The sequence below is a fragment of the Pongo abelii genome, chromosome 16, assembly GCF_028885655.2.
Source record: "Pongo abelii isolate AG06213 chromosome 16, NHGRI_mPonAbe1-v2.0_pri, whole genome shotgun sequence".
Taxonomy (NCBI): Eukaryota; Metazoa; Chordata; class Mammalia; order Primates; family Hominidae; genus Pongo; species Pongo abelii.
This window is the reverse complement of record NC_072001.2, coordinates 95,725,807-95,751,003: the sequence shown is the minus strand read 5'-3', so window position 1 is coordinate 95,751,003 and position 25,197 is coordinate 95,725,807. Positions and strand designations below refer to the sequence as shown.

The 25,197-nt window shown below is 45.3% G+C and overlaps 1 protein-coding gene across 5 annotated transcripts in view; it reads left to right on the top strand.

The window, feature by feature from the left end:
- Positions 1 to 18,994, top strand: part of FAM174B (family with sequence similarity 174 member B) — a 39,003-nt gene extending 20,009 nt beyond the window's left edge. For 2 of the 5 annotated variants that reach the window (XR_010137249.1, XM_024232932.3), the window contains exons 2-3: positions 6,427 to 6,558; positions 17,018 to 18,994. Coding sequence is in view for 2 of the 5 variants with exons in the window: in XM_024232932.3 (XP_024088700.1) it covers positions 6,427 to 6,558; positions 17,018 to 17,021 (136 nt within the window). In the remaining 3 variants the exon portion in view is untranslated. The remainder of the gene's footprint in view (positions 1 to 6,426; positions 6,559 to 17,017) is intronic. The other 3 variants (XR_010137248.1, XR_008513787.2, XM_054531908.2) reach the window with 3 other exon arrangements.
- The last annotated feature ends 6,203 nt before the right edge of the window (positions 18,995 to 25,197 follow it).

Below are 25,197 nucleotides of genomic sequence, written 5' to 3'. Positions count from 1 at the left end.
GAAAATGCTGATTGGCTCTGTTCCTAAATTTCCCCGCTTCTGACTGGTGCACAGTTAGTGAAGGAAGAGTTCTCCTTTTAATTTGAGAAATGTGCTGGGCGCGGTGGCTCATGCCTGTAATCCCAGCACTTTGGGAGGCTCAGGGAGGCATATCACCTGAGGTCAGGAGTTCAAGACCAGTTTGGCCTACATTGCGAAAACCCATCTCTACTAAAAAATCCAAAAATTAGCTGCTCCGGAGGCTGAGCAGGGAGAACTGCTTGAACCTGGGAGGTGGAGGTTGCAGTTAGCCAAGATTGTGCCACTGCACTCCAGCCTGGGCTATAGAGCGAGACTCTGTCTCAAAAAAAAAGAAATGTGTGAAGATTTCCTGCACCCCCAATCCCACTTCCCTGCCCCTGCACCCCCAACTCCATTTATACGCTGTGAGGTTTCCTGCCTACCATCTGCGGAGACCCTCGTCAACACAGCCGGTGCACCTCAGCTGGGAACGTGTCTCGATGTCTTTAAACTTCTCAGCAGTCTCAGTTTTATCCCTATTAACACACCCAGCAGTGGAAACAGCAGAAATTGCTCTTCTTTTGTAAAGAGAGTTGTGTTTCAGAGAGTTGATTGTTTGAAATGTAATTTCTCCAGCTCATTATGTCAAAACTGGCATTTGAAGCATACATGAGGACTCTTGCTAATAGCTTTTTGTATTTGGATTCTTCAGGGAAACAGAATCAATAGGGTGTGTGTGTGTGGAGAGATAGCTAGACAGTGAGAGAGATAGAGAGGAGAGAGAGAGGCTTATTGTAAGGAATCAGCTGATGTGATTATGGAGGCTGACAGGTCCCAAGATCTGCCATCTGTAAGCTGGAGACCCAGGAGGACTGATGGTATAAGGTCCAGCCTAAATGCAGACAAACTGCAGACTCACAAAGAGCCGATGTTTTAGTTTGAGTCCCAAGGCAGGAAAAAAACTGATGTCCCAGTTGGAAGGCGGTTAGGAGGAGTTCTCCTACTCCTTGAGGGAAGGCTGTGTGTTTTTGTTCTATTCCAGCCTTCAACTGCGTGGATGGGGCCCACCCACATTAGGGAGGGCCATCTGCTGTACTCAGAGCCCATTGATTCCACTGTTAATCTCATCCAGGGCCATCCTCGCAGACAGTGTGACCAAACGTCTGGGCACCCTGTGGCCCACTCAAGTTGTCATAGAGCATTAGCCATCACACCTTTGGTATGTAATCTTGGGATTTTTTATTTTCTGGGGTTGCTTGGCTGCAGAGGCTGCCATTAAAGCGTCATGGGCCACAGCGTTCTAGATGCTAGCGTGGTTTTCCTCCTCCCATGGGGTTGGTGTTCAAGAGCCTTATTTTAGCTCAGCAGGGTAATTTTCTTATTGTAAGACTCTCTACGTGAATGATAAGATTATAGAGAAGGAAAGTGATTTTATAAGTGTTAGGGATTCACTCCCATGAGGCAGGGCTAGGGCTGAAGTCAGAGCCTCCGGAGCTTTCTCCCAGGGTCAGCCATCAGTCCTGCCCCAGGGCCAATGACTGCATGAGGCATCAAGTTCCAAGTATGCAAGGAGGTTTGCTAATCCGATTTTGGATTTTCTGGGCTTTACGGTGCCTGAAAAAGAGTCACAAATATGACTATGACTTCTCAGCCTGAAGCCATCTGGGTGTGTCCTTTTGAGGGTCCACAGGGGACTTTCTCATGTCCTTCGGTTTGAAGGACATTTCTTTTCTCCCGTTCCAGATGCTTGTTCAGCTGCGTGTCAGAAATGGACAGCCCAGCCTTGCCCCTTTGCAGAAGCCAAGCTCTCCTGCCAGACAGCCGCAACTTGTCCGGACAGAGATTTAGGGCTGTCTTCCTGAGAAAGGCGTGTAGATCGGGAGTTTGACCCTAGTCTCAAAGGCTTGAGGATGGGTGGTTTTTCTTGTGGTTTTGTCTTGGATTGCTTGTGGCATTTGGATCTACTTCTGGGCTTAAATTTCCCCCTTCCAGTGTTGAGATGGAATTGGTCTGGGATTATAAGTCATCTAGGGCAGAATGCAGAGATTTATTTTACTCCTTTGGAGGGAGGTGGAGAGAAGAATCTCTTGGGGGAGAGAATGTGGATCCAACTGTTTATAAAGTTAGCATTTAAGTCCCACATAAAACTTGATTTCTAAATACTGTTGTCCCAGGGCTACTGGCAAGGTGACTGGCTGTGTGCCCCTTTGGTTTATTCTCTTACCACCAGGCTTGGCATTTGCACCATGGTTTATCCTGTGTTCAGAATCCAGGTAGATTCACACCCATGCCTGTGCGTGCCTGTGTGTGTGTGTATATACCTGTGATGAAAGCAGAGAGGAAAAATGCTTTGTGATGAGGCTTGGGTATCATCAGACTTTACAGCTGATTGTTCCCTCTCTTCCAAAATCTTACTCCTTTTCCGTACCCAAGGAACCATGAGAAGTGGGTGCTGTGGGTTGTATAGGTTGCTTTATGCCAAAGAGATGACGTGACACTTTGGTAAACCATGTTTTTGGTAAATCATATCAGTTAAGACAAGACCAAGTTGCTGTTGCTAAGAAATTTTTAGAAAATCTGAAAGTGAAGTTCTGTTTTCATTCATTTTGCCAACTTACTGGAGAGTTTCTCCTTGCTGAGGACAAAGAGATCTCGCGTGTGTCTTTGATGTGGTCTCCACTCGGGAATAGCTTACGGTCAGCAAGAAGAATGTGTAGGGAACCCGATTCTTCAGTGCCCCGTTTATGACTTTCTGGGTTGGCTGGTTTCTCATAGACAGCATTAAATATTCTGAAAAAGCAGGGACATCAGTGAATATAAAGCAGTTAGGAAAAAGTTCAAGAGAGTGCAGGAACAAACACAAAGAACGTCAGTCATCACACTAATAGTGTTATTCCCAGTGGCGTCCTAGACCTTCCAGCCATGTTCTGATACATATCACAGCCTTCGTGCAGAGAGTCTTAGGCTAGAGGCTGAAGTGGCTCGTGTCAGTGCTTTCCCTGCAGCCCACAGTGACCCTCTACCATCCTAAAGGTAAAAACATAGTGTTAGATCTGGCACGGTGTCCCATGCCTGTCATCCCCAGTATTCTGAGAGGCTGAGGCGGGAGGATCGCTTGAGTTCAGGAGTTCGAGACCAGCCTGGGCAACATAACAAGACCTCGTCTCTACTACAGATAGAAAAAAACCCAAAAACCCAGCCAGGTGTGGTGGTGTGCACCTGTAGTGCCAGCTTCTCAGGAGGCTGAGGTGAAAGCATTGCTTAAGCCCAGGAGGTTGAGGCTGCAGCGAGCTGTGATTGCACCACTGCGCTCCAGCCTAGGTGATAGAATGTGACCCTGTCTTTATTTTATTTTATTTTGAGATGGAGTCTCGCTCTGTCACCCAGGCTGGAGGGCAGTGGCGCAATCTCAGCTCACTGCAACCTCTGCCTCAGCCTCCTGAGTAGTTGGGACTATAGGCACATGCCACCATGCCCAGCTAATTTTTGTATTTTTAGTAGAGACAGGGTTTCACCATGTTAGCCAGGATGGTCTCGATCTCCTGACCTCGTGATCCACCCGCCTTGGCCTCCCAAAGTGCTAGGATTACAGGCGTGAGCCAACGCACCCCGCCAAGAGCCTGTCTTTAAAATACAAAACAACAAAACAAAACCAGAACACTGTAGTGTTGTAACCATTTTCCTCATGAATCCTCATGATGGAAACAAAATTGACTCATTTTCACAAGCCCTTGACCTAGGAGAAGGGATGTAGCGTATTTAACTCCTCTTTATTTATCATCCCTAATAGTGACTTTTGCCAAGAGCCTGCTGTGTGCAGGCTTAACGGCGTCATCTCATGCAATTCTCCCTCACCTGTGAGGAAGACTATTCCTATCCAATTTGGTTTGTAAGGGAATGGAAGCTCAGGGAGATGAACTGACTTGCCCCTGATCACACAAGCACAGAGCAGCCCATTTCTGACCCAGCTCTGACCCTAGCTGGCCTATAGGGCGGTGCCCTCAAGCGTCAGGCTGTGACAAACCCGGTCCTCACTGGACATCTTGATCTTTGGGGCTTTTTTTAAAGCATGAATTTTGCCTTCTTAAAATATTGCATCATTGGACATCTTGATCTTTGGGGCTTTTTTTTAAAGCATGAATTTTGCTTTCTTAAAATATTGCGTTTGTGGCCGGGTGCAATGGCTCACGCCTGTGATCCCAGCACTTTGGGAGGGCGAGGTGGGCAGATCATGAGGTCAGGAGATTGAGACCATCCTGGCTAACACGGTGAAACCTGTCTCTACAAAAAATACAAAAAAAAAAAATTAGCCGGGCGTGGTGGCTAGCGCCTGTAGTCCCAGCTACTCGGGAGGCTGAGGCAGGAGAATGGTGTGAACCCGGGAGGCGGAGCTTGCAGTGAGCTGAGATCGCACCACTGCGCTCCAGCCTGGGTGACAGAGCGAGACTCCATCTAAAAAAAAAAGAATTTTATATATATATATGTATATAATACATATCTAATATGTATTATATACATATATAATATATGTATTATATACATATATAATATATGTATTATATACATATAATATATGTATTATATACATATATAATATGTATTATATACATATATAATATATGTATATAATACATATATAATATGTATTATATACATATATAATTAATATATAGTATATACATATATGTATATACTATATATTATATACATATATAGTATATATGTTATATACTATATATTATATATTGTATATTATAATTATATATTATATATTAATATATAATATATAATATATAGTTATAATATATAATAACATATAATATATAATATATAATATATTATGTTATATATCTGCACTCATAATATATAATATATGATATATATTATATAATATATAATATATAATATAATATATAATATAATATATAATATATAATATATAATATAATATATAATATATAATATAATATATAATATATAAGATAATATATATAATATATAAGATAATATATTATATATAATATATAATATATAAGATAATATCATATATAATATATTATATATAATATATAAGATAATATATATAATATATTATATATAATATATAAGATAATATCATATATAATATATTATATATAATATATAATATATAAGATAATATCATATATAATATATTATATATAATATATAATATATAAGATAATATCATATATAATATATAATATAATATATAATATAATATCATATATACTATATATTAATACTATATATTAATATATATTATATACTATATATTGATTATATATTATATACTATATATTAATTATATATTATATACTATAATATATAATATATTATATATTATATACTATATATAATATACTCTATAACATATTGTATATATAATATACTCTATAACATATTGTATATATTATATACTCTATAACATATTGTATATATTATATACTCTATAACATATAATGTATATATTATATACTCTATAACATATAATGTATATATTATATACTCTATAACATATAATATATATTATATACTCTATAACATATAATATATATTATATACTCTATAACATATAATATATATTATATACTCTATAATATATAATATAATATATAATATATATAATGTACTATATGTATTATATTATATACTATATAGTATATATTATATTATATACTATATATTATATATTATATTATATACTATATACTATATATTATATATTATATACTATATACTATATATTATATACTATATACTATATATTATATATTATATACTATATAATATATAATATTATATATAATGTATTATATATAATATAGTATTATATATAATATAATATATATAATATAATATTATATATAATATAATATATATAATATAATATATATAATAGATATATAATTAATATATAGTATATAATATATAATTAATATATAGTATATAATATATAATATATATATTGCATTTGTGTATTATTACATTTGTGTATATATATTACATTTGTGTATATATATTACATTTGTGTATTGCATTTGTGTATATATATTATATAATATATATATATTGCATTTGTGTATTATTTATCTTGCTTACTGAATTTTTAGTGCTCAGGCCAGAGACCTCTGCTTTAAAAGTTAGCAAGGTCAGTCACTCACTTGAGGTCCCATGACCATAAGTGGGGCAGCAGGGTGTTAACCGAATCTCCTGGGATCAGTCTCAGCAGCCAGGCTGGAGGCAGCAGTGTGATTTGCCTTCCATCAGATCCTCACGCTCTGAGACAGAGGAAGGAAACCTGACTAAACACCAGCTGCTAAGTTGCTGTCAGGTCCTCTGGGGCTTGGGCCCAGTGACTCTTTCTCTCCCCGCTGTGTTCTCATGAATGTGCTTCTTCTCCTGCAGGTCGGGAAAGAGGATAAAGAAGACACGCAAGTATGATATCATCACCACTCCAGCCGAGCGAGTGGAAATGGCGCCACTAAATGAAGAGGATGATGAAGATGAGGACTCCACAGTATTCGACATCAAATACAGGTACAGGGTGGAGACAGAGGCTTCCTCCTGGGCTTGGGGCAGTGGGTTGGTGGGACCTCAAGGTCAGGCACGGTGTCCATGTGTTCTTGTTTTTTAGTTAAGTGTTGGGTCCTGGGGTGTTCTGCACATGGAGAGACCTGCTCTGATCTTGCATTAGTCCATTTTTGTGCTGCTAATAAAGACATACCTGGGACTAGGAAGTCTATAAAGAGAGGTTTAATTGACTCACATTTCCACATGGCTGCAGAGGCCTCACAATCATGGTGGAAGGCAAGGAGGAGCAAAGTCACATCTTACATAGATGACGGCAGGCAAGAGAGCTTATGAAGGGGAACTCCCCCTTATAAAACCATCAGATCTTGTGAGACTTATTAACTTTCAGGATGAGAGCAGCACGGGAAGACCCACCCCCATGATTCAGTTACCTACCGGGTCCCTCCCACAACACGTGGGAGTTCAAGATGAGATTTGGGTGGAGACACAGCCAAACCATATCAGATCCCTTCCTAGAACACACTGCACCCAGAAACCCAGCAGAGAATTGCTTATTTATTACTTTTCCCAAATGAGAACACAAAGTCACCTTTATGGAAGGAAAAGGAGGATTGTGCTTCAGACAACGAGCTAGTTGTCCACTGGTTGTGGGGGGTCCAGCCCAAGCAGCCATGTGTGCCACACACCAGGCACCCAAACAGAAACTTCTGTTTCAGCCTCATTTATGTCAATAGCTGAGGACGTGGGTGGCTGGGTGGGTGGCGTTCCTGCATGGATGGAGTTTACTGATGAGCTCCAAAGGCAGGTATGTTTCTTAAAGGCTTTCTCTAGGAAAGGCAGAATAACTTTGTGACTTTAGGATTGTAGTGTGGGTTTTCAGATCATTTTGAGGTGTACTTTGAATATGTGAGCTTCTTAATGGAAGAGCTGAGGATGAGCGTAGTTTTGAGATGAGGGCTCGAAGACCCAGAGAAGGGGCATTGCTTGGCCAAAGTCCCAATTAGTTGTAAAAGTGGAACAGAAATGCAGGCTGGTCCCTATCTGGGCTCCCGGGATTCCATGGCTTCTGCATGTCTGGGAAGGCAAGCCTTCCACACCTGTGTTCCTCAGCACAGCCTTGGCGGTCCTTGGCCCTTCTGCATAAATCAGTTGTCAGAATCAACAAGACAGTGTTTGGGATTTTGATTGGAACTGCATTGCCTGAGATCAATTTAGGGAGAATCAGCACTTTTACATTGACTTTTCCAATCCATGAATGTGGAATGGTTTTCCATTTATTAGGTATTTAAAAAAATGTTTTTCAGTACTTTAAAAAATTTATGTATAAGTGTTTTATACATTTTTGTTAGATATATTCTCATAGGTGTTTTACATTTTGATATGTATATATTTTTTTACTTTAAAGTACTATTTTATTTATACTCATGTCTGGAGAAAATGACTGTATTATCATGTTTACATACATATTGGTTTTGGAAGCTCAGTTTGTTAGTGAATCACACCTAAATCTTGTAAAGAAACTGAAAGCATTAAAACGGATTGGTTATGGATAACAGAATGGGAGAAAAATCCCATTAGCTGTAATTTGCATTTTAGGTAAAGGGCAGCACCCTTTGAAAAGAATCACATCAATTAGTAATATTTATTTATACCACAAAATAATGCACAGTTAGCCCTCTGTACCTGAGGGTTCCACATCTGCAGGCTCAAGCAACCACAAATTGAAAATGTTTGGGCTCGGGCATGGTGGCTCATGCTTGTAGTCTCAGCACTTTGAGAGGCCGAGGAGTGCAGATCTCTTGAGCTCCGGCGTTTGAGACCAGCCTGGACCACATGGTGAAACCCCACCTCTACAAAAAAAAAAAAAAAAAAATGCAAAAATTAGCTAGGCATGGTGGTGCATGCCTGTAGTCCCAGCTACTTGGGAGGCTGAGGTGGGAGGATCACTGGAGCCTGGGAGGTCAAGGCTGCAGTAAGCCGTGAACATGCCACTGCACTCTAGCCTGGGCAACAGAGCAAGACCCCATCTCAAAAAAAAAAAAAAAAAAAAAAGAAAATTTCGGGAAAAAAACAATACAACAATGAAAATAATACAAATCCAAAAAACAATACAGTATAACAACTATTTACATCGTGTTTACATTGTATTAGGTATTAGGAATAATTTCGGGATGATTTAAAGTATACTAGAGAATGTGCATAGGATACATGCAAATACTACACCGTTTTATATAAAAGACTTGAGCATCTGTGGATTTTGGTCTTTGTGGGAGGTCTTGGAACCAATTCTCTGAGCATACCAAGGGATGACTGTGTACGTAGGAAAGTTAGTGATTGTATTGATTTTATCGCTAAGCCATTTTATCTGTCTCACATTCAATACAAAGAAGTAAAATATAATGTGAAGAAAACCATGTCCTCATTACTATTCACAGTCAAAAGAGTCCGCTTCCTCCTGCAGGGCTGGGAATATTGTACAATAGGGAGCGTTTAATGGTTCGAGTGGATCAATGTACTGTTTTGATTCTGAGCCAGTGAACAGCGTCTCATCAATCTTTGGTGACTGAACTAACTCCATGGGAACCATGATAGACAGAACCATTTTTGTGGTATCTCCACGTCCCACTAAATAAGAGAAGACCCTAAACAAGGAAATATGGCAATCAATCTGCTCAGAAATTCTCTTTATAGACTGTTTCCTAGAAGGTGGGAAAAGGGGCCTTTCCCTGGGGGCATAGACGTCCGTATTATTGTGGCCTGGTTGCTGGATAGACATTGTGTCTGGTATGATGAAGATAAGGCACACATTGAAACCCACTTCCACAGCTTGTCTGAGTTCTTCAAACATTGGAACGAGTTCCTTTTCTAGGCTGACGATGACTGCCATATTGGCATTGCTGCTGGCTGTGAAACAAACAAACTACTAAAGGTAAACTACTAAAGGTAAACTACTAAAGGTAAACCACCTGGTAGGTGTTAAAGTTAACAGATAAGTCCAAGCTTGTGTTTTGAAAGTCCAGGTTGGCTTGCTGGCTGGCGTGTTGCAAGGGCAAAAGTAAGTGAGACAGCTGGTCTCCAGGCATGCTCTGGGTCATTCTCGTTGGCCACTTTAATGATGTGCGTTCCATCTTTATCTGACACAGCAGTAGTGTGGGGCCCTTCAGCACTTGGTGGTTTTTTTTTTTTTTTTTTTTTTCCGAGATGGAGTCTCGCTCTGTCGCCCAGGCCAGAGTGCAGTGGCACTATCTTGGCTCACCGCAATCTCCGCCTCTCGGGTTCAGGCGATTCTCCTGCCTCAGCCTCCTGAGTAGCTGGGACTACAGGCATGTGCCACCATCCCCAGCTAATTTTTTGTATTTTTAGTGGTGACGGGGTTTCACCATGTTGGCCAGGATTGTCTTGATCTCTTGACCTCGTGATCCACCTGCCTCGGCCTCCCAAAGTGCTGGGATTACAGGTGTGAGCCATGGCGCCCGGCCAACACTTGGTGGTTTTTAATACAGGAATAGTGTTAGCTCCCTGAAGCACCTTAGTAGTGTCTCCTCTGCCCCTCTTCTAGGCAGAAACTCAGGACCCTGCAAATCCCTCTGTATTAGTTTCCTGCGCCGGACCATCAGCCGTAAAGAACCCCTTTGTCCCAACGACCAGTCTCCATGCCTGGGTTTCTGCTTCTGGGGCTGCCAGCTTCTCTCTGCTGTCATTTTGGGGACAGTGTCAAAAACAGATTTCTCTGCAAGCCGCTATCTCATGATTCATGACTTTGTCTCTGACATCTCTTAAAAATATTATTTTTAAACTTTTCGTTTATTGCAGTTATTTTTAAAAGATACTGATTTTTTTTTTAAATCCAGCAACCTTGCTAAACTTTTATTAATTCTTGGAGGATAAATGTGGAATCTTTGGGTTTTCTGTGTAGATATGTCATCTGGGACTAAGAAGCGTCCCTGTCCCTGCTCCCAAGTCCTTAAACATTTTATCTCTTCTTTTGTTTTTCTTTTGCCTTTTCTGCTTCCCTTCCTTGAGAAGTTTGTGCTGTTTGTGGTTGAAATAAAATCAGAATGTGAGTGAACTTGGAGGTGAGTCACTAGACACAAGCCCACTGCAGTCCTCAGGCCTAAAGATGACTGACTGTTTGGAAAGACTAAGTAGTGCTGGCTTTTCTTATTACAGAGGTAATGTTAAGCTGTAGAAAATACAGATAATAAACAGGAAAGATACAATTACCTATCATCTCACTACTTAACAGTAACCACTAGAGTGTGTGTGAGTACATAGATGTGGAACTTTCTTTTTTATAGAAATAAGACTGTATTATACATGCTGTTTTGGCACGTTTTTCTACCCAAACAATGAATCATGAGCAACTTTTCAGGTCAATAGGTGTGAAAGAACAAAGAGTTTCAGACGTTGCGTGTTTGGTTTAGTGTTTTTGTGAACTTCTTTGTCTGCACATTGCTAATCTGTTCACAGGTACTTGTTTTTCCCATTTAGACATAACTCAACCAAATGTTTCAGTTCTTTCTAGGAAACAGACTACGTTTAAATCAGATGAGTCATGGCTTTGGGTTATTTTATGATTGAATGGAAAGAGGAAAATCATGTTTTTGGCACCAGGGCAGTAAGGCAGAGGAACCTCCTTTTTATTTCCCAGGTAACTCTGATAACATCTTGTGACTTAGAGCCTGTGCCTATCAGCCAGGCTTTTTTTTCTCGAAGTTTTCAGCCAGGTAGGAAATGAAGGAGGAAGAATACAGGCAGGGTAGGAGATAAGACCTCGAGTGCGTACGGCCAGAGTTTGAGGGGGGAGGGAGGGAGTTCTATAGAAATGAATCTCTAACTCTGTACTTAAAAAGGCTAATTAGAAAGGAGAAATGATAGCTAACCGGAGTGCAAGAGTGCCCTGGGGTTTTGAAATGGTTCTTTCAAGAGGCGTTTGGGTTTCGGATGCATGTGTTTTGAGCTTTGTTACCTAGTGTGCAGTTGTGTGGATGCTCTGGGCCTCTTTGCATTCCCCGTTTATTACAGAAGACTTTGTTACACCCTCTAGGCGTCCTCCAGGAAGAGACAGATGTGGGCTCTTCCTCCCGTGTGTGTGGCAGGCGGCCCGGCAGCTGTGACAGGCGCAGCCCAAAGGCATGCTGCTGGGAGAGCGCACTGCTCCTGCCAGCCCTGCCTCCCTGCCAAGAGGGAGGTCCCTGTCCCCGCTTCTTATGTGTGGAAAAGATGTGGCCCTGTGGGGGTGTGGACGTGCATTCTAGAAATCTCTGCTTCCCACCCTCTTGTGGGTAGGGCTTCCTTTGGGAGTATAATTAGAAACCCACGAGATTTCCACTGTAATGCTGCGGGCTTTGGCTGGTGTCTTGTCTTGGAAACAAAGGGCATTTTTGTGCAGTTTGCAGCATGAGGCCTCTGCATGGTAGGCAGGGAGTGTGGGAAAACAGACCTGGCTTGCTACCCGGGAGCTCTGAGTCCCCATGGATGCCCTCATGGCAGTTGCTAAGCACACTCAAGGCAGTGACTTCTTGCAGCTGCTTCTACTTACCGAGGACCTCTGAATGGCCGGGCACCCCACGCTTCCTCGTGGTCTTCTGAGGAACTGTTAGGAGCATCGGCAGATGGACAGCTGCCTGGGCGGTGGGTATAGAAACAATGGGCATCATGAGCTTCCAAGGCCTGGAAGGAACCAGAGAGGAGCCGGTGACCTGCAGGGTAACTGTATCTGAAACAGCATCGGAAGCCATCCCCAGACCAGTATGAATAAACCTCTGCCAGTCCTCTTCCTTGCAGAATGCAGAGCATATGTGTTAAAAATGGGCATCTCATGGAGAATTTTTGTTTCTTTGGAAAGCAATATTGGCAGCCTGCGGGCAATTTTCATTTAAGGTGTCTCGCTCAAAGCCAGGGCACCTTAAAAATTCTTGTGTCTTATGTCTATGAGGATGGAGCCTACGTGAACAGGAATCTGATCAAACAAACAAAAAGGAAAGAGAAAGAAAAAGAAAGGAGGGAAGGAAGGAAGGAAGGAAAGACGAACAACACAAATCATCCTGAGTATCAATGCTTTTGCAAAAGCAAGCCATGTTTTTCAGATATTCTTTTCTTGTGTGTCCCTGGATGGAAGCAGTAGAACTGCCAGGGGCTTCCCTGACACATGGTGGTGGTGTCCCCACGTTTCTCTGTCTCAGACATACAGACAGGCCGGGCCTCCTCCCTCCGGCTTCTCCGTCGTTCACTCGTAGGGCCGCTGCGTCCTCTTCCCAGGGTGTCCTTGCCGGCTGCACTGAGAGGTCAGCTGCCAGGGTGCCGGACCCCACTGACAGGTGCTGCAACAGGTGCTCCTGTGTTGAGGGCTATTTTGCTTGCCGGACAAGCTTCTTGTAAAACATGGGCCAGACGCAAGTTGGGACATGTCACTCTCCTTGTGTGGGATGGTTGTAACCCAGTGTCATCCTACAGCACGGTGGGAAATCTGAACAAGCCTGGGCTGTGGCAGCTAAATATGCCTTCACTTCCTATAGAGATTTTGGTGGGGGTAGTGGTCAGCATTGACTCTTTCTGACTTAATGATGAAGCAGGAATGTCACTAGCAGTTTGGCGGTTCTGGGGGATGAGAAGGGGGCCGAGAGAGGCCTCTTGGAATCTCTGCTTGTCACCTAGCGCATGTCTAGTTGGTGAGCCTGATAATTCCCTTCACCATAAGTACAGGCTGGGTAAGCCTGGCCCTGCCCTCGAGGGGCCTGTGTTGATAGTGGGAGACAGCAGGAACATGGCCACTTTTTTCTTTTTTTTGGAGACAGAGTCTCGCTCTTGTTGCCCAGGCTGGAATGCAGTGGCACGATCTTGGCTCATTGCAACCTCTGCTTCCCGGGCTCAAGCGATTCTCCTGCCTCAGCCTCCTGAGTAGCTGAGATTACAGGCGCCTGCCACCACGCCCAGCTAATTTTTGTATTTTTAATAAAGATGAGGTTTCCCCATATTGGCCAGGCTGGTCTCGAACTCCTGACCTCAAGTGTTCTGCTCGTCTTGGCCTCCTGAAATGCTGGGCAGGTGTGAGCCACCACACCTGGCCGAGCATGGCCACTTCTAAGACCACCTGGCAAGCCCTCTCACGGAGGAAGGAACAGGATGCTGTGGCTAGCCAGGAAGGGGCAGTAAGTTCTTCCCAGAGGAGGTGAAACCTACAAGTTCAAGAGGACCAGGAAGTGAGCCCAAGGTGGCTCAACAGGCAGGGAGCAGTGAGGGTATTCCAGGGAGAAGTAACAGCAGGTGCAGGCACAGGGACGTTTGAGCCAGCATAGGGATCTTCGGTGAGCAGCAGCTTTGAGCCTCTGCCCCCCAAGCCCCTCCTCGGGGGAACCCCAAAGCTTCTGGCCAATAGATGGCCACAGGGAAACAGCTAGATGACATTGAGAGAGCCAGGACTTTACAGCCAGCCTCCTCTGGAGACAGCCTGTCCCCTCTGCTGTCCCTGGAGTATTGTTCCTGAGTCCCAGTCACCCCAGAGAGCCTGAAGGCCCAGCCAACTACACGGCTGAAACTTGGGGTATGGCTCTACCACCTCCTGGAGAGACCCAGAGAGCCGGTGGCCAGGCCTGACCTGGGCAGGCGTTGGTGTGTGTGGGTGGACTTCTCCCCGTGGAGGCGCGTGAAGGATTCTGCGATGAGCAGTGTGGATCCCTACCTTGTGTATGTGTGGGCATTTCTTAAGCACATGGATGTAGACAGCAACCTGGGGGTGAGGCGAGGGCAGAGGGCCTGGTAGGGGATCCCCGTAAGATTCAGAGCAGTCCCGTGGGATGCCCAGACACTTACGGTGAATTTCAGCATGGCAGCGGTACAGAGTTTGCATCTCCATTGATTCTGCCGGCTGCTTTCCCCAGAGCCCGCAGGCCTGCTGTGGCCAGATCTGCTCTGGCGCAGCTATGGCGATCAGGTCCCTGCCCTCAGCTCCGATTCTTGGTCTTTGAAATCTTCACTGCTCCTCCCCAGTTCCTGTGCCCCCACCCCTCATCCTCGCCATTGACCTTGCAGCAAGATGCGGTGGAAGGCCTGATGGTGGAGTCAGACCTGGTAGGAGCCTTGACATTGGGGGTCCTTAGTCCCTTCCTCTTTGCAGTGGGGGGTGTGAGTGCTTGGGCTCTGAGATGTTGGTTTGTGAGGTTAGCTCCCCGGACTCCCCAACCCACAGAAGGGGCCAAAGGGTCACTGTAAGAAAGCCAGCCTCCTGCACAACTTGGACATGGCTTGCTGGAGATTTATTTTTCTCTTTCTCTAGTCTGTTGAGTATGGAACTTTAGTGGCTAATATGAAGATACTCAATTTTTTTTTTTGAGATCTTGCTCTGTCACCCAGGCTGGAGTGCAGTGGCAAGATATTGGCTCAATGTAGCCTCAACTTCCCGGGCTCAAGTGATCATCCCACTCAGCCTCTTGGGTAGCTAGGACTACAGGCACACGCCGCCATGTCCAGCTAATTTTTGTAGTTTTTGTAGAGACAAGCTCTCATTATGTTGCCCAGGCTGGTCTCTAACTCCTGGGGTCAAGCGATTCTCCTGCCTTGACCTCCCAAAGTGCTGGGATTACAGGTGCGACCCACTGTGCCTGACTTATGTTTTCTCTCTAAACAACTTTTTATTTGGAAAAAAAAATTAAACTTCATGCAAAAATAAAAATGGTGTAGGGAACACCCTATATTTTTAACTCATATTTTCCTGTTAACATTTTTTGCCTGTTTGCTTTCTGATTCATCCGTGTATATATGTATGTGTGTGTGCACACAAATGGTTTTTACTAAACCATTAGAGGGTGAGTTATATATACCATGGCCCTTTCCTGCAAATGATTAAGTATATATTTCCTAAAAATAGGATGTTTACATCTTCTAGTAAATAGCTACCTGATATGGTAATATATTTGATATTATATAATATTATGACAGAAAGTTCATTATTTTGTAAATTCTATTAAATCCTTGTTATTTTTGCTCATGTGATTATATAATGCCCATAATCAAACATCAAGAGGTGATGGTGGCAGCTTTAACTGGTCAAATTTTCCCTCCTTTTCTAAGTGCCTTTAGATGATGTCTTGAGCAGATTGTTTTTTTTTTTTTTGAGACAGTCTTGCTCTGTCACCCGGGCTGGAGTGCAGTGGCGCCATCTCAGCTCACTGCAACCTCTGCCTCCCAGGTTCAAGTGAGTCTCATGCCTTAGCCTCCCAAGTAGCTGGGATTACAGACGTGCAGCACCACACCTGGCTAATTTTTGTATTTTTAGTAGAGACAGGGTTTCACCATGTTGGCCAGGCTGGTCCCGAACCCCTGACCTCAAGTGATCCACCCGCCATGGCCTCCCACAGTGCTAGGATTACAGGCATGAGCCACCAAGCCTGGCCACAGATTTAGTTTTTAAACTTATGCTTTTTTTTTGAGACGGAGTCTTGCTCTGTTGCCCAGGCTGGAGTGCAGTAGCGCGATCTCTGCTCACTGTGAGCTCTGCCTCCCGGGTTCACACCATTCTCCTGCCTCAGTCTCCTGAGTAGCTGGGACTACAGGCGCCCACCACCACTCCCGGCTAATTTTTTGTATTTTTAGTAGAGATGGGGTTTCACCATGTTAGCCAGGATGGTCTCAATCTCCTGACCTTGTGATCCGTCCGCCTCGGCCTCCCAAAGTGCTGGGATTACTGTGCCCGGCCTAAACTTATTTCTTGTACTTCTTATGTTTTCTGACACTGTGGTGTGCGGCCCGGGGTTTAAAGGTAAGGAAGCTTAGATGTGGCTTTTGTCTCAAGCTCCCAGTCTAAGCAAGAGACCAACACTAATCAGATACATAAACCAGGAGTCAGCAAACTATGGCCCATGGGCCAAATCCAGCCCACTGTCTGTTTTTGTACAGCTCAGGAGCCAAGAATGATTTTCACATTTTAATTGTTGAAAAAGAACCAAAGGAAGAATACTATTTTATGACATGAGAAAGTAATATGCAATTCAAATTTCAGTGTCTATAAATAAGATCTTACTGGAACACAGCCATGGCCAAGCATTTCTTGCTGTGGCTGCTGTTCCACCACAACAGCAGGGTTGAGGAGTTATCACCGTGATTGTGGGATCTGCAGAGTTTACAATATTTCCTCTCTGGACTGTTACAGAAGAAGTTTTCCAACCCCTAGTGTAAACACCCTGGGAAGTGCTGGCAAGGAGGGATATAAGGAGAAAGAGGTTGTATTCTAGGGAGACTGTGTGGGGAGCTGGGGGGAGGGATCTTTAGTTGGGAACTGAGGGGAGGGAGGGGGTTTGCTGGAAGAGTGGATTGCGCCTTCCAGACAGCACGCTCAAAGGTCCCGTGGCTGGGGACTGTGGTCTTTTCAATGGCTGAGAGGGTGAGGGATAGAGATGTTCAGGAGGGGTCAGAATGGGTGCGAGGCTCTGCCAGAAGGGGCTTACTCTTGTCTTTCCCTTTCTTTTAGGTAAAACCTGTTTCCCAGCCTGTTGGCATCCTGTGGAAAGTTGTTCAGCTGCAACCTGGGGTGTGAAGGACCTGGAAGCCCTCTTGCGTCAGAGGTGTTGAAACCAAAACGAACGTTATGTATAAAACCCCAGCTCCATCGTGGGTGTCAGGCATCTGCTCAGACTGTCACTGGCAAGCTCGTTTCCACATCACCACAATGGAGTTGCTTCTGCCACCCTTTGGGTGCCCCTTTAAAGTGCCCCCCACTTCCACTCTCCACGTAAGAGGCTTTGTGCCTTGCTAAGGAGCGAAGGGTAGAAACGTGTTCATTTTAAAAAAGTTTTTTTAAGACAATTGTTGACAATAGTAAAAGAGATCAGGAGGATCAAGAATCTAAAACAAGCCTGAAGGGTGTCCAACTTGGTATTTAGAATTTCCGACATTCTTCTCTACTGGATCTACACATTGGACCCTGTCTGATCCTTTGCTGCTTTTTTGGCTTGGTCAGGTCCTGGCCTCATTTTGGCGTTACCTGTGTCAGAGTTCAAGGTGGATGTGCTTAGAGCCGGTCAGCCCCTTCCAGACCTGGACACGTCTGTGGCTCCTTTTCTTTCTGTTTTTCTTTCTTTCTTTTTTTTTTTTTTTAAAAAGAAAGGTTCAGCAGAAATCAGCGTGGCTAGTTCACAAAGAATTTCCAGTATCAGGGAAAAACTGTGTGTGTGTGTGTGTGCATGTGCGCACGTGTACACGTGTGTGATACCTATAAAACAGCTTCTGCTTCTCTGAAGGGAAAGGAAAGTGCTAGGCAGCCTGTGATTAGCAACATTCTTTGTGCTTTTTTGTTGTTCCTCTGCTCTGTCACAGTTCTATGTTGTTTGCCTTAGAAATGTAATTTTTAAAAACCATTTTAAAAATGAACGGTGATTTGGCTGGCTGGAAAAAAGCACACTGTCAGGGGCCTATATTTGAAGTTAGTCTAGACGGGGCTGGACTAGAAACCCGCCTGGACCCAGGAGACCCCACAGGACCCAGGAGGTCCCTGCCGCAAGGCAGAGGTTCAGGTGAGAGTGGCTCACCTCTGAGCTGGTGAAGTGAGGACTCGCCTGTGACATGACCCAGAGATCTGCTGCTGGCTTCTGGAGACAGGGCCTTGGGCTGACTTCTCAGGTTAATTGAGGCCTCCTGACTAGTGGTGTTCCCAGGCTAGAGGTGATTGGCTGCTACAAAGATGCTTCTATTAGTCTATTAGCAGTGCCTTCGGGACCCTGGGATATTGCTCTCTCTAGAAAGGTGTTTTTTATTTTTTATTTCCCCCTTTTTTTCCTGGCATTGCTCCAGGGTTTGTGTATTTGCCTGTTTATTGTCCTGCTCCAGCCTTTCCCGACTCACCTCCATCTTCAGGTTCTTCAGTTTTCTGAGAAGAGTGGGGATATGTGGGAAGGGGCATGGGAGCTCGGCAGCCTCCGCCTGCCAGGAAGGCAGTCTGGCCTCTGCAGGAAAGAGCAGAGCCCGTGGGAAGCCCTGGGTGAGGATGGCACAGCCGGCCCACCACGCATGGCATTGCCAGCCACGGGGGGCCTGCGTGTAGTCTCTGCTCCCTGCATTTCACCTTCTTTGTTGACTTTCCTTCTCTGTTTTCCCCCATCTGTTTGCCAGAGGGGTGGGACTGGCAACAGAACAGCCGTGGCTGCTTTATCTCTCCTCTCCACGGTGCACTCAGGCCTGAGTGGTGACTCACGGGAGCCTGGCCACCTCGCAGCTGTTCGCCCCCTCAACCTTTGAACTGGAACTGCTGGCTCACACGGGGTTTTCGACAACTGCAGCTCAATTATGGAAAAGCTGGATTCCTCTGCCTTACGCGGAAACACCCGGGCTCCATCTGCCCGGTGCTTGCCACTGGTCCTGGCAGAAGTGGCGGCTGCTGAGAGTGACCTTCCAAATCCTTGGTGGCACTTCAGCACCACACGCTCTCCAATAAAAACCCTTTACACACAAACCATGAGTACCTTGGGCTTGGATGTTTTCTGTGGTGCCGGCCAGCGAGGCACCTTTTGTGAAGACAGAGGTGGGTGAGCCCAAGGCTGAGGAGGAGGGCGGGGATGGGAGCTGGGCGGGAGGTGTTTGGATCCTGGTGATTAGAGAAAAGCTTGGAAATGAAAAAGGCTTGGGGGTGGAGGGGCATGCATGCTGTTTTTACATCTACATACACAATTTACATTCACATATACAATTGGAAGCTCACTCGCTCATTTCCTGGAAGCTTGCTCCGTGGCTAGGAAATACTGAGCCCTAATTGTTTCCAGAGATTCTTGGGGCATCTCCAGAGAAGATAGAATCAATCACATAAAAAACTGCTAGCTTGTAACTGCCTCATACCTGGCTTGCTTTACCCTTTCTATGAGTAAGCGTGGGATGCATCTGGGCCGGGTTCACAGCGAGGTGAGAAAAAGCCGGGGGAAAAGCCCATTTGCTGCCGTTCCAGCTGGTTCCCTTGGAGGTCACCAAGAAGTTGGGGGTGTGGCCTGTGTCCCTCCTCTGTGAGAAGCTACTCCTGTGCTGGGTCTTCTCTACAACCGTAGCAGTGACTAAGGTTCTCCAGGGTGGCTCTTTCTCCAAACAGCTGCGCGGGAAGCCAGCCCTGGAGAGTGGGTTTCCCCATCATCTCAGGCTTCTCAGAGAGTGTCCTCCACTGAGCACCCATCCTGTCAGGTTGGCTTGTTCAGATGCCCGGGGACAAGGCAGCCTGACGGGGAGGAGGGTGTTTTGGCGTCCGCAGTGGCCTCTGTGTGGCGGAGGGTCAGCTGATACTGCAACTTGCCTTTTGGTTTTGAAGATTCTGTTGAGGCTCCATCCTCACTTTGACCTCTTCTACAAAGTCTGTCTCCCCTGCTGTGCCGTGGAACACCCACGGGAAGCCAGTAAGTTAAAATCCTAACATCAAAGCCCCTCCCTCTGCTGCCTGCATCTCCAGTCATAAAAGCATCTCCAGTCATAAAAAAAAATTGCATGGTTATTCTTACACCCTGTGGGGATGGGGGATGCTTTATACGGACATGGCACATTATCCTCAAAGGGCCCTTGATGCAGTCATAAGTTGGTGTCCCGTGCCTGCCCGCTTTGGTGAAATTCTTGGGTGTTGGTATCATTTTAAGGGAATCAGGGGAAATTACCCTGAAGATCAGGGTCTGTAGGAGAAGAGGGGTAGGGGATGCATCAGTGACCCAAACTTGCTGGTGAGATTTGGCAGCTGAAGCCATTTAAAGAGATTGGCGGCTGGGCGTGGTGGCTCATGCCCGTAATCCAGCACTTTGGGAGGCGGGTGGATCACCTGAGGTCAGGAGTTCGAGACCAGCCTGGCCAACATGGTGAAACCCCTGTCTCTACTAAAAATATAAAAATTAGCCTGGTGTGGTGGCAGGTGCCTGTAATCCCAGCTACTCGGGGAACTGAGGCAGAAGAATCACCTGAACCTGGGAGGCGAAGGTTGCAGTGAGCTGAGATCACGCCACTGCACTCCACCCTGGGCAACAAGAGTGAAATTCTGTCTCAAAAAAAAAAAAAAAAGAGTGGCACCTTGGTGTTGCCAGTTTCTGAAGAGGGGAGAGGAGGGTTATGTTACAAGCATCACCAACAAAGAGCATTGTGACTCAGCAGAGGGGAGAGCAGTAGTAAAGACTTTGGGGATGATGCTGGGCTGCCTCCCCAGCCACCCACCTTCCTTGCACACGCTTCTTTTAGCAGCATCATGAGTTTGCAGGTCCGGATGTTGCTTGCATTGTAACCACAGCTCCCTGTGCCCCCCTGTGCCTGCTGTATTTGGGTTAGATATTTTCTTATGCAAATAAATGATTTAATCTTTTCAGGGTGAGGGGTGAGCCCTGGGGACCTGGAAGGTGTTCATTCCAACACCACTAGTTCAGGAAAAGGGTCTGCCCCATAAGGCCCCCAGGCTGCTTGTATTGACAGGTGCGAGCCGGCGCTTCCCTCCAGCCTGGTGGTGCCACAATTGCTTGTGGTTTTTATTTATCAGAGAATTCAAGAACACCTGATGTGGACTCAGTGTACACAGCATACCACTTGCGAAAACCAAGTTTGTTTTCCATTATTTTCGAGAACCAAATAGACATGACTGTTCTGAGTGGCTGTCGTGAGTCACTCCCTGCCTTGCTACCTGAGTCTTCTTGGGTCCAACAAATACCTGGGTGTGACTCTCCTTGTAAAGTGCCTCAAAATTTGCTGTTATTTCTTGTTACGCTTAGTTAGTTGGTTTATCAGCAAGCTCATTTTCCCTGGGATGGGTTTTTTGATGAGCTGAGTTGATGTGGACGGGAACACAAGGCGCTCTTGTGTGTCTGTTGGCATAGCAGGAGGCCCACAGTCTCTAGTATAAATGTCTCAATGGCTGATCTGGCCTGGGGTGCTGTGAACAGGCTTCCTGCTGTGAGCAGGTAAGAGTGTTGTGAATGAATTATCCCCAGAGTCTGCAAGACAACCAGCGAGGTGGTGCTGAGTGTGGCAGGAAGAGGAATCGGATGCAGACGGACAGGCATGTGTTTCCTGGCCTCACTGCTCACTCATGAACCCTGTGATCTTGGCCCTACTTTTTCCATCTGCGCTATAGGAACACACCTCTTTGGTTACTGTGATCATTAAATTGCGTGATTTAGCCAAATATCTGCTGCAGGTGCCTGGCACCACCAGCATCACCACCTCCACCATGAATAGTTTTTGAGTTCTTCCTGGGTGCCAGGTGCCTTTGCACACACACTTCCTTATTCAGTCCTTAACAGCATCTTTTAGGTAGGTATTATTCCTGGAACAGACTAATCATTTCCATAGGCCCAGGGCTGTTTCCCCTGAATCATATTCACCTCCCTGGCTCTCCATAAGAAAACATCGATTTGCTTGGCACTTTGTCATCCTTTGAGTCCTGCCAACAAGGTGGTGAGGTAGGTGTTTGTCTTCATTTTGTATACACAGGGCTGGGTCTAGGAAGGTCAGTCATGGCACAGGGTCACGTGGTTTCTAAGGGGCAGGTCTCAAACCACCAGTCTCCTGCCCTCTTCGGCACTTTTCCCTGAAGGGAAGATGAGGGGACTTTTCTTTTGAGACCCAAACAGCTCACACTTGGGATAGCATAAGATGTCATCTCTGGGCCAAAGAGATAAGGTCCTATGTTCCAAGAGGCACCCACTCTGGCTGTGGCTCCCTAATGGGGAAAGAGGTCTGCAGGACAAAGGGACATGTCCCCTGGACCCCCAGATCCTTCCTTTTCTATAATTCTCTGCCCAAATGCTCCTTTGCTAGCTGCCAGGGCCTGCACTGAGTTCATCTTCCCTAGGGCCACTTGTGTGCCCATGCCTCGGCTGAGAATGGCCAGCTGTGACTGAGACGTGGAGATGGTTGGAGCTCAAACATGCAGCCCGGGGTGTCCACACTCAAATGCGAGGCCCCTTGTTACAATGACCAGATGGGGATGGCAAGAGAAGGGGAATGGGCCGCAGACCAGGGGCCTCCACCGATATCCTGGCCTGAGCCCAGCAGGCATTAGGAGCAGGTCAGCTAACCTGGGACCTGACTGGGGCTGTGTGTTTGATTTCCATTTCCATTTTCAGTTCTGCTCTCATCACCAAAGAGCCCACTCCTGGTGCCTGTGATGTTATGACAGACCATAAGCCAAACTGGAGTCTGTTTCTGGGGGATTTTCTACATCTTCTCTTTTTTCTTATCAAGATGTAGACATGTGCTTTGAGGTCGCCACTGTTCCAAGATCACATTGTTTTTCTTTGTGATGATTCTGTTTCCTACATTGTACAGTTTTGAGACCGTTTCTTGATTCAGCCAGCCTTGACGTCAGCTCTCATTATGTGATGCTCTCACTTTCCCTCTTAGTCCCCTTAAGGTCTTGGTCAACGTCAGTGTACTTTTCTCTTTTTTCTTTAGTTGGAATCACCATCCATGGAAAATAATTACTGGAGACGTTTTGGAATAGAAAGTGAAGAAGAGCAGAGCTGTGTAAGCACCACATAAAGTAACCAATGACATGGAATAAATAATCTCTGTTTCATTTGAAGTCTACTCCAGGGCAGTCTTTACTGCCTGACAGATCAATCTCTTTCTATCCGCTGTTCACCTCACATTGGTGGAGTGGCGGTGTCCCTTTGCCGAGATGCTGAAATGCCCAGCTTGCCCATGAGGTGGTGGGAGGGTTGAATGAGGTAAGGCACACACAGTGGGTGCTTGATAAATAGGTGTCATCTTATTTTACATCCAGCAGGTTTTCAGAGAGCCACAAGGCATGATGCTGGGGCCTGCTGGACTGCAAAGGTGGACGAGACAGGCACACTCCTGACTCATAAGGCTGTTGGTGTAGGAGGGAGATGAGGTTTGTACACAGAGCACAGGGTGGCCGCCATCTGCTTTACTGAGGCATCCCAGCAACCAAGAGCATCAGCTACTATTTATTGAGCTTTTAATATGTTGCTGGCATTGTGTTGAGAACTTTACGTGCATTGTAAAGACACTCATTTGCATAGTAAGACTAGCTTGGACTCTGGAGCCAGACTCCCTGGGCTGGAATCCTGGTTCTAACATTTACCACTTGTGTGGTCTTAGGCACATCTGTTAACCTCTCCGTGATACCCTCTCTCTATCTGTAAAAGGGAAACAACAGCAGTACCTACCTCATCTGGATATTATGAATTGGATGTTTTAATGTCTTTAAAGCACTACCAGGCACATAGCACTAATGCATTAATGTGTCCAGCAACACTACAAAGTAGCTTCTCTGTTGGGATGTTTACTTGTCAAGCTAGGAAACCAAGGCTTTGGTAATAAATGCACCCAGATCCCTTGCCAGCAGTGGTCTGTCTGCTGCTTGGAGGCCTGGGTGCTACCTAGAGTGCTACATTGCCACCCAGTGCTGGGATGTGGCCTAAGGTCAGGGCCTACCTTGCAGAAGGGTGGGCACTGATCCCAACCAGGTCCCTCGGCTCTAGGCCTTGCAAGAGCTACAAAGTTGTGTGAGATTGCAGAGGCCCAGAGAGAGTGCTAAGGCACGGGGGTCCCTTGAGGCTGTTCTCTTTCTTGGGGGTAAGAAGTTGGTGGTGACTGGTGCTTGGGGGAGTGGGGCCCATGGGTGTATCTCTGGCTAGAGGAGAGGAGGATGAAGGTGGAGAGGAGGCCGCAGAAGGGCTTTTTTGTTTACCTGCATAATCCAGTCCCTCCATTTCTTTTCTTTTTCTTTTTTTTTTAATTTGGAGAAAAGGTCTTGCTCTGTCACCCATGGCATAATCAGGGCTCACTGCAGCCTCAACCTGCTGGGCTCAAGCGATCCTCCCACCTCAGCCTCCCAAGTAGCTGGGGCTACAGTCTCGTGTCACTACACCCAGCTCCTTTTTAATTTTTTGTAGAGACAGGATCTTCCTGTGTTACCCAGGCAGGCCTCACAGTCCTGGGCTCAAGTGATCCTCTCTCTTGCCTCAGCTTCCCAAAGTGTTGGGGTTACAGGTGTGAGCCCCTGGGCTGGCGACAATATCCATTTCTTAAAAGCAGAATGAATTCAGCTTCAGGGAAGCAAAGTCGGGCTGGATGGAATATTATACCAGTAGAATATCTGAGATCTCCCTCTTGCCACCTTTATTATGGGCACTTCAGAGGTGGCAGTTTTGGGTGACACAGGCCCACCATCTTAACGGTTACTGTCCACATCCCCAGTGCTGCTGTCATCTTCCCTAAGGGGAGCACCTGTGCTCCCCTTCATCCTTAGATATGGGAGTCTTGTTTAGATTTGTGGGGCACCTTGATTCCAAATAGTCCCATTTCTTTAATGAGCATTTAGGAAGCTGTCAGATCATGTGTCCCAGTGTTGGTTCAAGACTTGACCACTCTGATAGACATGAACTAATTCCAGTGTCTTCTAGATTCATTAGTTAAAAATAGGACTTGGAGTTATGAGAAACCATTTCAGATGGATTTAAATCAAATAGCGGAGTTTTGATAAAAAGTATATTTATTATAAAAGTGATCTTTTAACTGGTGAAAATTTGCAAGACAGGTAATTATAAAGAAGATAAAATAAGGTATCTAGATCATAATCCTGATTAGCATTTTGGTAGGTTTCTCTCTGAACTTTTCCCCTCCCTTCCTCCCTCCCTCCCTCCCTCCCTGCCTTCCTCCCTTCCCTCCTTTCTTCCTTCT